The sequence below is a fragment of the Leuresthes tenuis genome, unplaced genomic scaffold, assembly GCF_036924035.1.
Source record: "Leuresthes tenuis unplaced genomic scaffold, fLeuTen1.0.hap1 SCAF_24, whole genome shotgun sequence".
Classification (NCBI taxonomy): domain Eukaryota; kingdom Metazoa; phylum Chordata; class Actinopteri; order Atheriniformes; family Atherinopsidae; genus Leuresthes; species Leuresthes tenuis.
This window is the reverse complement of record NW_027325378.1, coordinates 24,017,036-24,032,490: the sequence shown is the minus strand read 5'-3', so window position 1 is coordinate 24,032,490 and position 15,455 is coordinate 24,017,036. Positions and strand designations below refer to the sequence as shown.

The 15,455-nt window shown below is 44.9% G+C and overlaps 1 protein-coding gene across 1 annotated transcript in view; it reads right to left on the bottom strand.

Annotated features, from left to right (window-relative positions):
- Positions 1–489: 489 nt before the first annotated feature.
- Positions 490–15,455, bottom strand: part of reck (reversion-inducing-cysteine-rich protein with kazal motifs) — a 59,025-nt gene continuing 44,059 nt past the window's right edge. The window contains exons 20-21 of the mRNA XM_072378134.1: positions 13,214–13,369; positions 490–1,686 (exon numbers count right to left, since the gene is read on the bottom strand). Of these exons, the coding sequence (XP_072234235.1) occupies positions 1,465–1,686; positions 13,214–13,369 (378 nt within the window). The 3' untranslated portion in view covers positions 490–1,464. The remainder of the gene's footprint in view (positions 1,687–13,213; positions 13,370–15,455) is intronic.

The window sequence follows — 15,455 nt, the reverse complement described above, 5'->3', positions numbered from 1 at the left end:
AATATAAACAATAAAGCTCACTGAAGAGTATCCAATCGTGGCCATCGTTTAAGCTCAATAAAGTAGCACTTTCCCAAATTCAATCATCAAGGTCAGATTATTCATTAAAAGGTCAGATATGTCTATCTTAATTCATCGTGACATTTCCAGGTATTTAGCTCTAACCACCGATCTCACAGACTCGAGCTTTGGCTGCTAAACAGCGTACAAGACTCCATGAGCGAGCCTTCATCAAATGATACATTAGTTAGTCAGTTTTCTGACTGATGTATAACAAATTTTCATCAGGACAAAAACAAGTTCCCAATTTGAAGGGAAAACATAAATTTTTATCCACTAAAATAAGTGATATTATCTTCATCAAGATGCCCGGAGAGGATAATCTTCCCATTAATTGACCGTAGAAGTGTAAGAATCAGAGGGAATGACTTTGTGCTCGTTTTGGAAATCACCTTAAATCTCACTCTTTTTTTAAACACGTCCAGATGAGTTTGTGTGACAAGACACATCATGAGCAAAAACAACCGTCGGTGCTGCTATTCTTTCAAGCACTCAGGATGTGCTTGTGTTAATGTCGCTATATGAGCGCCGCATCAGATGAAGCGTTATCACAGTTGCTTTGGCAAAAAAACCTTCATGTCAGCAGGGAAAGTCACAGGTTGACCTGCTTCACTGCACTGCTGCGTGAAACAAGGCAGAACCCAAATTTTGTCAGTATTTTAAATGTGTGTTAGACTTTTGATGTGTTCAGATGTGGGGCACTTTGGTCAGTAGTTAGAGCTGACTTTGGAGGCTGGATTAATTCCACCGGAACTGGCTCAGTCCACGAGCATGGCACTAACACTGATGAGGTTTGAGGTTCATACCTTTTGGTCCATATACACCTCACATAAACACTGGAGTATAGACTGTGTACGTTCATGTACAAGAGGCTTCACTTAAATGCTAATCTGGCTCAAACTGATGTCTGGTTCGCAGTGAACAGAGACATGTTGATGTAGTGACACCAGTTGTGTGTGTCTGTGCAGCAAAGACAATTACAAGTAATTTATCCCACACCCGTGCTGCCAATTGAGGATATTTTGCCCTCGTCTCTCTTGGACCTCCAACTGGACGCACACATCCACAGCCTGGGCACCAGAGAGAATGAGTCATCAAATTTACATTCCCACTTAACAGTTTTCAGAGGTGAGTTTGCTGCTGGCACTGCTCAATAAACACTGTTGGTATGAAGCCAAATGCTTCTTAAAAGGTCAAACACACACATGTACACTCACACACTTCACTGGAGGGAAACCCAGTGAGTAAATTATCACTAATTAATACTGTTCATACAAAAGCTTTCCATAATAACAGCTTTTCCACCAGCTTGATTGTTTAAAACGCAGGTGATTCAGAGGGAATGATTGTCAACATCGCTGCCTGGATGGCGTTGAGGAGAACCTGGGTCCGAATAGTAGGCACTTAAAGCTGGTGGAGTCCCGGGACTGCTGAAATCAGGAGAGCCAGCAGGACGCACAGGCCAGGGGGCAGAGGCGAGGGCAGTGAGCCCCCGGAGGACTGGATGGAGGAAGTTTTGATGTCGGAGGTGAGGAAGGCAGACAGGGGCACATGGGAGACCAAAGTGGGGCTGGCATAGTTGATGAGGGAATCGATTTTCTCAGCCTCCTTACTGCAGGCTTCAATCTGGAAAACACAAGAAGAACGATCTGACTTTCACTGCAGCACTCCCCAGTTTCTTTGTCTTTTTTCAAAACTCATTTGAGAATTCGAGTTTCAATCAATTCACATTAAACATTTGGATCCAAGCAAATTGATGTGCACATCTTATTCTGCGCACAAGTGGTTGGTTACGTGTTTTGGATGAGTCACATGTTCAAAACCAATGACCTCAGATATTAAAACACTACAGCTTCATAAAGGGTGGAGGTGAGTAACCGAAGGGGGTGAGAGTGTTCTCCCCGTTATGCTGACCAGATGAAGCTCACAGAGAGCTGTTTGTTGCAGAGCTGACTGCAGAATCATCTTAGAAAATGCCAAAGCAAATTTTCATTATGTGGACAAAGTAATGACGCAATGGTTTCATCTCCATCAAACAGAAAACACACAGCAGCTGCCATAAATCAAAAGTGATGGCGTCAAACGTGGACAGCTCAGTGCTCAGATGCAGTCACTGCAACACAGAAATGAACTTAAAGCGTTGGAGGGAATGTGACACAGACTCAAAGTAAATCAGCAGGTGTGCACAAACAGAGCTTTCTGGCACAGAGAATCTAATCTAACTTAGGCTTCTGCAGGAATGTCACCGTCCTGTATGTTGCCCACATTTGGCTGTGTGTGATGCAGCCTACCTCATTTTGAACAGATAACAGTGTTTATTTAGGACGACTGCAAATGCACTTTATTGCTTGGAGTAAAATTTCCTGTTGTATGGGACCCCTAAAGCCATCACCAGAAACCCTAAAACATTTCTAAAACATCTGTTTTATGCACTTTTTTTTAGAACAAAACCTAAAACACCCAATATCGAAATTACACGCCCAATCCGACCACCAACATGGAAGCTATTATGAAAAAAAATGCTTCAGGAAGCAGGCTCTGCTTCCTTAAAGTAATCACAGACTCCTGCTTGTCACAGCTGAACACAGAAAATCTGAAATGTCAAGATACGTATTACTTCCAAGCCTCACATTTTCACAAACAAAAGGAATTCAGGGAAGAATCGCGCCCACGTTAAAGTCAAACTGGGCCTTTGTTACTCTCTATGAGTCAGCAATCTTGACACGGTGTCATGTGGATTTGGACCTGGTTCAAAGAGGACTAACAGTACATGTCATTGTTATCAAAGAAATACCTTAAAAAGAACCTCAGCACCTCAGTGTACTGGCATGTGGACCGTCAGAGCCGATGACCAAGAGGTTTGAGGTTGGGAAATGTTTCAGCAGAGACCTGCTACTGAAAGAGCAGCAAAGATGGATCTGTGGGATGACACTAAAGTTGAGAACATTTGTCATGCAGTTGCCAACTTTAGTGTCATCCCACAGATCCATCTTTGCACCTCACCTCAAAAAAATGTGTCTGCTGACTAGAAAATGGTTAGCCAAGAGAAAACAGACACGGAGAGGAGGTCGTCGTACACGTTTAAAGGAATGTACTTTGTAATGACCCCATTATAATGTAGTTATTTTGATCACAGCACCCTGGCATAATAAAGCTGACGTGTGCAGTGGAAGCAAACACTGTGAGGAAGATAAATCACAAAAAAAAGAGATGTTTCAGACGCACCCTCAGTCAGCTCTTCTCTTTCAGACAGAGTCCTCTCTGAGTGTTTGACAAGTCCTTCACTTTACCAATAAGCTGCCTTTTGTTGTAATTTCTTTAAATCGTATTCAGAATTCGCAGAGAGCCGGCGAAACGTCGCTCTGTACTTTAGGATGAAGTTTATCGGCTGTGCTTTTGAAATATCATCATCATTATCATTATTTCTATTTACAATTCAAACAATAAGTGCAAAATGAACAACATTCAGACGTGGTTAGGAATATTTAAAGTATGTAAGCCCATCTCAGAATCTGTTAATTAGGAGCTGAGAGGCTGTTGCTAAGTAACAGTCCAAACTAATAGCCTTGCAGAGGAAGCTTGTCTCAACTGCTAAGACTGCTCATTGTTGTGGGTTTTGAATGCTCTTTCTTTCTCTCTTTCTTTAATTGTTCTTGCGCCTGAAATCATCTGCCTCTTTTTCAGTCTTCTTGTCCACTGGTTGTTCCAAACATGTCACGACTCGTTAACTGAACTGGTTATTATTCAGAACTGAGGTTTTTTTGGGCATGATACATGTGCTTAAAAAAAAAAAAAAAGAAGAAATAAATCACGTGTCATTCTCATCGAGTGTGATATAAGCTTTTATACACCTGTTCTACAAAGAGTATATATCAATGAACAGTAATATAGGACAAAATATCCAGATGTTGTTTGGCTATGCTGCCTTGAACGTTTCTATCAACCGTTTCTGTCAACCAGCACAGAAACACTTCATAATAGTTTGCTGTGGTGGTATATAGAAAAGAATAGAATAAAGTAGAATAGAAAAATACTTTGTTCATGCCCCACTGGGGGAAATTCAAATTAGTCAAGTAGATCAATTTTTTTTTTTAACTATTTACAATGATTGTATATTAGAAGAATATTACTACTACTGCTACTAGTGGTGCAACGGATCATCATTGATCCGTGATCGTTCGGATCAATATCTTCGGTTCGGTACGCACGTGATCCGCGGATTGATTTATGAAAAAAAAAAAAAGTTCTGCGCATGCTCAGTCCACTCATGGCGAGCGGAGGAACAGTTTGAACGCCCTGTCATTTACGTCCTCTGTATGGGGAAAAGAGGTTAGCGGATAAAACCGTGACGGTGTGTAGGCACTGTGGCACATCAAATGACAGTGGAAACACATCAAGCATGGCCATATATTTGAAGCAACATCACCCCGGTGTTTCACTGACAGGAGTGAAAACGAAGGCTGCTCAACAACCGCATATCACCGCGGCAATTATGCAGCCCCTTGTTGCACAATCGGGTTAAAGCCATCAGAAACGCTATGGGTGTGTTTATAGGTGCAGACATAAGGCCAAATTCGGTTAAAGGACGGAAATATGCCTTAAGTTGTTTTTCATTAATTATATTAAAATAAGATATTATGCCTTGTGCACATTAAGATGATTTTACATATTCTAATTTAATCATTTAAAAGTGTTAATAAACAAAAAGACCAAACTTATGTTTATTTGTCTTGTCTTTTTTTTTTGCTGATCCGATCCGCGAAACGATCCGAACCGTGAGTTTTTTTGATCCGTTGCACCCCTAACTACTACTAAAAATAATAATAAATGAATATATAAATTTGGTATTTCATTCATTAAATTAGAGAAAAAGATGTCAGCAGTCACTCAGTGACTTCACATGATGGCATTAACTCAATGATAGCTATAGTTGGGTTATGCTCCTTATCTGAGCAAGGGTAATTATCCTTGGATATATGGCGGTGAATGAATGGAATCACTGGCACAAAGCATGTCATACTCCAGTACAATAGGTGGCGCTGTGTCCATTTCAACTATCGCTAATAAAGTCACATTTGACGTTTTCACCACTACCACCACCAACAACAAAACTAAGGTATTCAAGAAAGATGGCGAAAGAAGAGCGAGATGAAGCTACGTCCCTCTACATTTAATTTGTGATGAGCTGTTTATGGCACAAACACGATGCACAACGGCGCATTCTCCATCGCGTTGTTTGTTTCTTTCCGATGGCAGCGACAACAACAGTAATATCGTCTCCTTCGACTTCCAAGTGACGATCCCGGGAAAAAATCTCAAGCATACGCAGAGCGCTCGATCCTATCCACTGTCGTCTACATGCATGTTCAATGGGCATTTGGATCGAGTTATCTCAGGGTCTTAATTTGATCACGAGTAACCCGATCTGATTTTGTCAGATTAAGGTGTCTACATGAACTGAATAACTCAATCTTATTGTAATTTAGCCATTAATCCGATCCAATGGCCCACATGTAACCCCACTGACTGTTAAAAAGCCTTATGGCTGTGGGGACAAAGGACCTCCTGAACCTCTCAGTCCTGCGGGGCAGTGAGATGAGCCTCTCACTGCAGCTGCTCCTCTGTCCTGCCAGGATGCTGTGGACAGGGTGTTTATTGTTCTCCAAAACAGAATATAATTTCCTCCTCCTCCGTTGCTCCACCACAGCACAGAGAGGGTCTAGCCTTCTGCCTACCACAGAACCAGCCTTTTACACCAGTTTGTCCAGGCGCCTACAGTTTTTGTCTATAGTGCAACTCCCCCAGCAGACAGCAGCATAGAACAGTGCACTCTCAATGATAGTGTGATAAAACGTGCACATCGTGTCACTGCAGACATCGAAGGACCTGAGGACTTCTCAGAAAGAAAAGACGGCACCCGTGAAGTGCATCTGTTCCATTAAATTACACGCCGACTGTTTACTGTTGTCCTCACTAAGCCGCAGTCAGGATTATTATCTTAATTTTAATTTTTTTACTCTGTTAATCAGCATTAACGATTAACAGAAAACTCAGTTCCTCACGTTTTGGCGCATTATAGTCCTCAAAAGACGGAAACTAGACAAGAGGAACTGATTGAAATGGGTTTGAATCAACCTTGAGGGAGTAGACACGATGCTTGGAATGGAATACCGAATGCATTTGTTTTCGTTCTGACTGATCAATGAAAATAAAGCTTTTGTTGTCGACTATTTCAAAAGCATCACACAAAGGCAGCATTCGCATACTCTGAAGTGGAAGCCTGCAGAGGCACAATCATTCCTGGCACAATGAAATACTGAGAGGAAACTATGCTACACGACTCCCTTTCTCTCTCTAATGTCTCTGACAGTACAAATGATGTTTTTTCAGACATCGTGAACTTTTAATCGTATTCTTTAAATCAACTCATTACAACCATCAGCTCTTTTTTTTCTGCTTTTTGCTATTTGACCCAGCTGTGACCACAATGTTAATACTGGCCTGAGCCCCCGAGTTACAAGAGGCATGCAGACACTGCGCTCAACCTGTTATTAGGTTAAAAGCATACAGGTCACACATGGGGGGGGGTTAGACTCTGGTCTGCTGGGGCATCAAGGAGAAAGCAGTAACTGTGCAAAGGTTAAGGTCGTCCAGTGGAAATGTGGTGATTTAAAGACGATGAAAAATCATTTTGTTAATGTGCTCCTTAAAAATCATATGCATATATGCACTGGAACCAAAAGAGATGAAGTGTGTCACTATCACTGCTGCAGAATATGCTGCACCGTGTTTGGATTCCTGTTCCAAAGTTTGGACTGGGAATGAGGCACCAGACAGGGAGAACCTCACAGCCGGTCCTCTCACTTCGATCGTGGTAAATGGTTTATTCAGAGTATTTATACCTCGTCCATTTTCATCTTCAAAAGCACTGTTGCGTTGAGGTCACAGAGTTTGTTGTTTTGCTCACCTGGACAAGATGAGCTGGAAGTAAAAAAAGAACGAGAGCGCTGATACGTACATCCCATGGCAACGTTATGTTCCCCTGCTGTACCAAATTGTTTAACAGCTTCCTCTGCAAAAAAAATCCCCATTCACACAGTTGTTCTAAAGCTTCTTTCTTCAGCTGTAAGAATACTTTAGATTCTAAAGAAAAGACTCTAAAGACTCTAAAGAAAAGACGTTATCTCTAAAGTTTAGAGATAACGTCTTTTCTTCGTGTTTCTGTTGTTGAGTCAAGTGGGGCTGCTGATAACACAGCTGATGGAGGGGTTTGATGATTTAGAGGCATTCTCTTTCTCGGTTCAGGTAAATACATGCATAAAAGACATTTATGGCCTCTTTTAAATCAGATGTTGGTTTTTCACTGTCCTCTTCATTCTATTGTTTTCTTTTCAACCCTCGTCCTTTTTACTGCACTGAACTGATTCTGGTGTCGGATTAAGTCAGACTGCGACCAGCAGCATCAGCTAAAAGTCAGCCAGTAAACACCCGCATGGAGCACAGCTGTGCTTTGGTGTTTTTAAACCCAATCACTGGATTATACACTGGATTGAACTAGGACAAACTCGGGTGTATCAACAAGAGCACGTGCATGCTGGTTAGCTGCAGAAGAATCGAACCGCCAACCTTCCGGTTATTGGACAACCGCCTATTACAATTACATGATTGGGAATTCTTTGGGAATACTTGTCCTAAGTGACATTTCCAAACTACTGCAACTGCAACTAGTTGTAGGCTAAGTAAATAAGTGAAGAAAGGTGTAAGTAAAAACGTTGCTAGGTTAAGGACAAAATATCACCTGAAAACCACTAAAAGTATTAAATTTCTTCTCTCCCCTGAATGAGTGGAAATGAACACAAAATAAAGAAATGTTATCCAAAAAGAAGAATGAAAAGAACACGTTTGTGTTGGTTGGTGACTGGGAAGGGATAACTGGTGAGACATGCCTGCCACTAAATAGTTGCCTTAGCAAACTCTGCTGGATTTTGCAAAACAAAATCCAATCTGTCTCAGTTTGAATAGAACATTCATTCATCGCTCTCTTCACGAAGGTCCCTAAAATATGTACTTTTTATTTGACACCAACAGTGATGCTGTTTGGAGTGTGTGTGATTTTACTCTCTCAAGGTTCATGCTGTTTATTCTCATTATGGTGTGGTGGTTAGCACCTTTCCGTGTGGAGTTTGCATGTTCTCCCCGTGTATGCGTGGGTTCTCTCTGGGTACCCTGACCTCCTCCCACTGTCGAAAAGCATGCATGGTAGTTTAATCAGCGTCTCTAAATTGTCCCAAAGAGTGTGTGTGTGTGGTCGTTTGTCTCTGTGGGGCCCTGTGATGGACTGCCCGCCTGTCCAGGGTGTACCCTGCCTTATGCCCAATGACAGCTGGGATAGGCTCCAGCCCCCCTGCGACCCTACAGTTTGATTAAGCAGGTATAGAAAATGGATGGATGTACCAAAGATTAGAAGCATACAGTAGTTTTACTTTTTTTAAATGGATGTTAAGTTGATTGTCCCTAAGAGTGAGTCTGGTTTGTCTCTGTGATGGACTGGGGACCCAGGGTACCCAGGGTGTTCCCTGCCTCTCGCCCAATGACAGCCGGGATAGGCTCCATGCCAAATGCTTGAGGGGAGAGCAGTGAATAAACAAATGCTGCAAACGTCTCTGAACTGAAGCCACGTTGACAGGAAGAACAGTCCAAGATAATGATTGCTTTAATGTGTTGCCGCTCATGGCGTTTCTCCAAGCTGCTGAATCATGGAGCACATTTAGTTTTTCCACATACTCCCTGTGCATTTTGAGTTCATTCAAATAAATGAATAATAACTAAGAGTCAGTTTTCATGCATTACTGTACTTTTCAGTTTTTTTTTCTTTTTTAATCTAATTTTAGCACCTGGTGGGGACAAGATGATGTTTTACAAGATGACTTTACCACTTTACTTTACCAAGTGATGCGAGTGTCTCTGCGTTCAGTCTCTTAGTACCTGCAGAGCTATTAATTACATAGAAAACAGATGGAACAAACATTTTGAATGAAAATATCATTTTGTAGCCCTGAAGCCAAAAGTTTCAATACGCCAATCAGGTGCCTCGTTTCAGTGCAAGCCACCAGGCGTGAAAAATCTTCTGATGAAGATTTCATGTCCAAAGGGGGGTCCCAACCGCGTCCCATGAGCCACTGACCTGCTGCTGCTGCTTCTTAAACATATCTGTGGCTTTTGACAGCCACATAAACAGCAGAATATCATGACAACAAACTGAGGGCAAGATCAGAGCGAGGCTCAGTAAGACAGTAAAGGAGACAGATGCATCGTCCCCCACAGTTTACCACAATCACTCCAATCATGAATATTTATGTTCAGAAACATAATTAGCAGAGCTGAACACAGATTTGTTTGCACTCGTGTGTTTAAAGTGTGAGTGAGAAAAGAAATCGGAGGCTGAAGATAAAACACTGAACATGGAGAGAAATGAGCGTCCCCTGAGCTCAGAACACAGTGAGTTGTTGGGAAATCTTGTAAACTGCATTAAAACATAAATCTGTCATTTGTTCAAATGTTCAAACCTTTAACAGACAAAAGCCAGAGGAAAATTATTTTCAGCATCTTCACATACCAACTTTATTGTATTTAGAGAATATAAACAAACCTAGAATTTGATGCCACCGCCTGATTTTATCTTGTTTAACAAATTCAGTCTCCAATCTTAAAAACTGATGACAAAGTTTCTTGCGCTCTTATGCCAGAAAGAGGGTATGATCCCACACAATTCCACTGTCACATGATTGCTGATATGGAAACTGTCTTATCATCCATCCATCCATCCATCATCTGCCGCTTATCCGGGGGTCGGGTCGCGGGGGCAGCAGCTTGAGTAGAGAAACCCAGACGTCCCTGTCCCCGGCCACTTCCTCCAGCTCTTCCGGGGGGACCCCGAGGCGTTCCCAGGCCAGCCTAGAGACATAGTCTCTCCAGCGTGTCCTGGGTCTCCCTCGGGGTCTCCTCCCAGTGGGACATGCCCGGAACACCTCCCCAGGGAGGCGCCCAGGGGGCATCCTAACCAGATGCCCGAGCCACCTCATCTGACTCCTCTCAATGCGGAGGAGCAGCGGTTCTACTCCGAGCCCCTCCCGGATGACTGAGCTTCTCACCCTATCTCTAAGGGAGAGCCCAGACACCCTGCGGAGGAAACCCATTTCGGCCGCTTGTATTCGCGATCTTGTTCTTTCGGTCACTACCCACAACTCGTGACCATAGGTGAGGATGGGAACGTAGATTGACCAGTAAGTAGAGAGCTTCGCCTTCTGGCTCAGCTCCCTCTTCACAACGACGGGTCGGTGCAGAGCGCGCAACACTGCAGACGCCGCACCGATCCACCCGTCAATCTCCCGCTCCATTCGTCCCTCACTCGTGAACAAGACCCCGAGATACTTGAACTCCTCCACTTGGGGAAGGATCTCATTCCCGACCCGGAGAGAGCATTCCACCCTTTTCCGGCTGAGAACCATAGTCTCGGATTTGGAGGTGCTGATTCTCATCCCAGCCGCTTCACACTCGGCTGCGAATCGCTCCAGTGAGAGCTGAAGGTCACGGCCTGACGACGCTAACAGAACCACATCATCTGCAAAAAGCAGAGACCCGATTCTGAGGTCGCCAAATCGGACACCCTCAACGCCCTGGCTGCGCCTAGAAATTCTGTCCATAAAAGTTAGGAACAGAATCGGTGACAAAGGGCAGCCCTGACGGAGTCCAACTCTCACCGGAAACGTATCCGACTTACTGCCGGCAATGCGGACCAAACTCTGGCACCGGTCATACAGAGACCGAACGGCCCCTATCAAGGGGTCCGGCACTCCATATTCCCGGAGCACCCCCCACAGGACTCCACGAGGGACACGGTCGAACGCTTTCTCCAAGTCCACAAGACACATGTAGACTGGTTGGGCGAACTCCCATGCACCCTCCAGGATCCTGCCGAGGGTATAGAGCTGGTCCACTGTTCCACGGCCAGGACGAAAGCCACACTGCATCTCCTGAATCCGAGGCTCGATTATCCGACGGATCCTCCTCTCCAATACCCCCGAATAGACCTTACCAGGGAGGCTGAGGAGTGTGATACCCCTATAGTTGGAACACACCCTCCGGTCCCCCTTTTTAAAGAGGGGGACCACCACCCCAATCTGCCAGTCCAGAGGCACTGTCCCCGATGTCCACGCGATGCTGCAGAGGCGTGTCAGCCAAGACAGCCCTACAACATCCAGAGCCTTGAGAAACTAAGGACGGACCTCATCCACCCCCGGGGCCTTGCCACCGAGGAGCTTTTTGACCACCTCGGCAACCTCAGCCCCAGAAATGGGAGGCCCCGTCTCCGAGCTCTCCGACTCTGCCTCTTCCGAGCACGTGTTGGTAGGATTGAGGAGTTCCTCGAAGTACTCCCCCCACCGACTCACAACATCCCTAGTTGAGGTCAGCAAAGCCCCGTCCCCACTGTAAACAGTGTTGACTGTGAGCCGCTTCCCCCCCCTGAGACGCCGGATGGTGGACCAGAATCTCTTCGAGGCCGTCCGGAAATCGTTCTCCATGGTCTCACCGAACTCCTCCCAGGCCCGAGTTTTTGCCTCAGCAACCGCCGAAGCCGCGGCCTGTCTGGCCTGTCGGAACCTATCAGCTGCTTCCAGGGTCCCACTGGCCAAAAAGGCCCGATAGGACTCCTTCTTCAGCTTGACGGCTTCCCTCACCACTGGTGTCCACCAGCAGGTTCGAGGGTTGCCGCCACGACAGGCACCGACCACCTTACGGCCACAACTCCGATCAGCTGCCTCGGCAATGGAGTCACGGAACATGGCCCATTCAGACTCAATGTCCCCCACCTCCCCCGGGATATGGTTGAAGCTCTGCCGGAGGTGGGAGTTAAAGCTCCTTCTGACGGGGGATTCTGACAAACGCTCCCAGCAGACCCTCACAATACGTTTGGGCCTGCCAGGTCTGATCGGCATCCTCCCCCACCAGCGGAGCCAACTCACCACCAGGTGGTGATCAGTTGACAGCTCCGCCCCTCTCTTCACCCGAGTGTCCAGGACATATGGCCGCAAGTCCGATGATACAACCACAAAGTCGATCATCGAACTGCGGCCAAGGGTGTCCTGGTGCCAAGTGCACATATGGACACCCTTATGTCTGAACATGGTGTTCGTTATGGACAGTCCATGACCAGCACAGAAGTCCAACAACATAACACCACTCTGTTTCAGATCGGGGGGACCGTTCCTCCCAATCACACCCCTTCAGGTCTCACTGTCATTGCCCACGTGAGCATTGAAGTCCCCCAGCAGAATGAGGGAGTCTCCGGTAGGAGCATTCTCCAGTGCCTCCCCCAGAGACTCCAAAAAGGGTGGGTACTCTGAACTGCTGTTTGGCGCATAGGCACAAACAACAGTCAGGACTCGTCCCCCCACCCGAAGGCGGAGGGAGGCTACCCTCTCGTTCACTGGGGTAAACCCCAATGTACTGGCACACAGCCGGGGGGCAATAAGTATGCCCACACCTGCTCTGCGCCTCTCACCACGGGCAACTCCAGAGTGGAAGAGAGTCCAACCCCTCTCAAGAGGACTGGTTCCAGAGCCCAAGCCGTGCGTCGAGGTGAGTCCGACTATATCTAGCCGGAACCGCTCAGCCTCGCGCACCAGCTCCGGCTCCTTCCCCAACAGAGAGGTGACATTCCACGTCCCAAGAGCTAGCTTCAGTAGCCGAGGATCAGACCGCCAAGGCCTCTGCCTTCGGCTGCTATCCAGCTCACATCGCACCCGACCCCCTTGGCCCCTCCCATGGGTGGTGAGCCCGTCTTATAATTGGCCAAATCTCCAAGCCTGTGTTGCTTATGATGACTGCGCTGCTGTAGCCTCTGTTATATTTTATAGTTTATGGAACACATTCATAAACAGCTCAACTCCTTTTCAATAGAACGCCAATGCGTCTATGCAACAGACAGATAAAATGAGCTTTTCCCAGCATGACCATGAACTAAATGTTCACACACACTTAAGAAACTGAGACGTAACACACTGCAGTGAAGAGCAAAAGTTATAAGAGAACAAAAAAAAACAAAATAATCCATCTATTTGTGTGGGCTTTTAAAATCACAAGTGTGCGTTACCTGCAATGGTGTCGGCTGGTGGTCCACTGGGACGATGAGGACCACCAGCTGGTGGTCAATACTTAGGTAGCCAAAGACGTCACACTGTGGTACAGAGACATGAAGCCGCAGGATCTGAAGGATGTTGTGGATGGTCACCGGCTGGTTCTTATTCAGCTGCACACAGAACACCAAAGACAGGAAAAGTTACATAAATGATGCTGTCTTACTCTCAAGTACCATTTAAAAATCTCAACTAACAAGTACTGAATGTCAAGTACACTGAAAAAACAGCTCTTTCATGCTCCAAGTGTCAGCGTTTGCTCAACCAAGGTGATGTTTTTTTAAATCTAAGAATCAAGAGGTATATTTTACATGTATTGTAAATGTATATATGTAACAAGGCATGCCTTCAGCAACCTCAATATTAATATGAGCGAGAGACAGAACTGAAGCCATGACAGAACCTCAGACAGGTGACAGGATGTACTGATGGTGAGTAGGCTACTGGAACAAGACATTCATCAAAAAGAGTGGACAATCTCACATTGCTGGAACTCTACTACTCCAGCAATCCCAGTGAGAGGGGATATATGCAGAGGATGTGGGACCAATGGATACTATTAAAAAACACAACATCTAAACTATCCAAGAAACAACTTCTGACCCAGTGTTCTAATGTTCGGAAACGGAATCTTCCATCACAACTAGAGATGAGGTACAACAAAGATGCTACGGCAAGGGGGAGCCAGGACAACAGGTCAGGGGGAGAATGAGTACCAAGCCCCATTAAAAAGCCCCGATAGCCTTAGCACAAGGGCAGCTGATCTGAGATGGAAGATAATGAATAACCTGGTTACTGGGAGGCTAAGAGGCAACATACCTTCTGAAGATGCGAAAGTAGCACAACATACTATAACTACTGGGACCATCACAGAGACCAATAAGCTGATGTACAACACAGCTGCAGTGGTCCTAGAGATGCTTGGCAACAAGATAAACAACACAAGGAAAAGTAAAGGTTGAAGGCTAAGAGCAAGGCAGCAAGGAGGGAGATTCAGAGCTTCAGAGAGGTGCAATGAAGAGGAAATAACCTGAGAAACACAACAAACTCTCCACACCTGAGGCACTTGACACCTGTCAATTCAACCCTCATTACACAGCTGCGCATCAATTAAAATGATCAAAATTATTCTATTATAATTTGCATTTAAACTGAGTTGGTTTCGAGTTAGAAATATTAAGCTCAAAATGAACACATACCTATTTACAACCAACACAATATGGACACATCGATGCATATATATCTATCAGCTACAAAGTAAACTTTTCCTCTTTCCATGGGAATCATAAAAAACAGAAAGACAGACTGAGCTGGACCAAGAGACAGAAATGTGCATCAACTGAGATGTTTAACCAAAGCACTTATCTGCCCAGACATTTGGGGTGGAATGCAAATGAGCAGCGAGCATGACCAAAATATTTTTGATGGTAATTATCAAGCTGCAGACGCTTTTTTTTTTCTGTTGTAACATAACAAGTTTCACTGGAACTCTGAACTAGATAAGGAGAGAGCAACAACGAGATTGGTCCTCCGGAATTCTCCATTCTATCAAAACAGGAAGCCTTTACAAGCACAAATGGATGTGAAATGTGAAAACAGCTACCAACCGAGCCCAGCTTCTCAATACATGGAAGAAAAATGGAAGAAAATCAATTTGTTTAGTAACAAATTACAAGTAGCAGGTGGGGTTGGGGCCAGTTTCAGTGCAAGCCACTACTGAGAACTATCATATGCTTCTGGCTATATGAAGTCTGGAAGTTCCTGGAGGGATGTCATACTCTTGTATTATTGAATGATGTAATCATGTTTTGAATCAGTTCGTTCAGTTTTACCAGTCGTGGGGGCTAAAAGAGCTTTCGTGCATTTTCTAAACGTGCATTTGTAGTTATGTTTTAACATGCTCACCCTAAAATCTCCATACATTTATGTGATTTCCCCCTGTGTTAAAACAAATCCGGGCCATGCCATCGATAATCCCTTTGGTGTCAAAAACTGCTGTTGTTGTTGGGTGCTATGATGCGCTGCCACAAATTGTTCCTTATGACCAAAAGCCACATAAGAAGGTGCATAGAATGGATAATGGAATAGGTCGAAGCTTATTTATTGTGGACACTCTGGCTTGACACCCATTTGACACCTTTTTCCACAAAGTTTGTCCTTCGACACCTTGTGAATTACATGATACCATTTTCTTTTGGT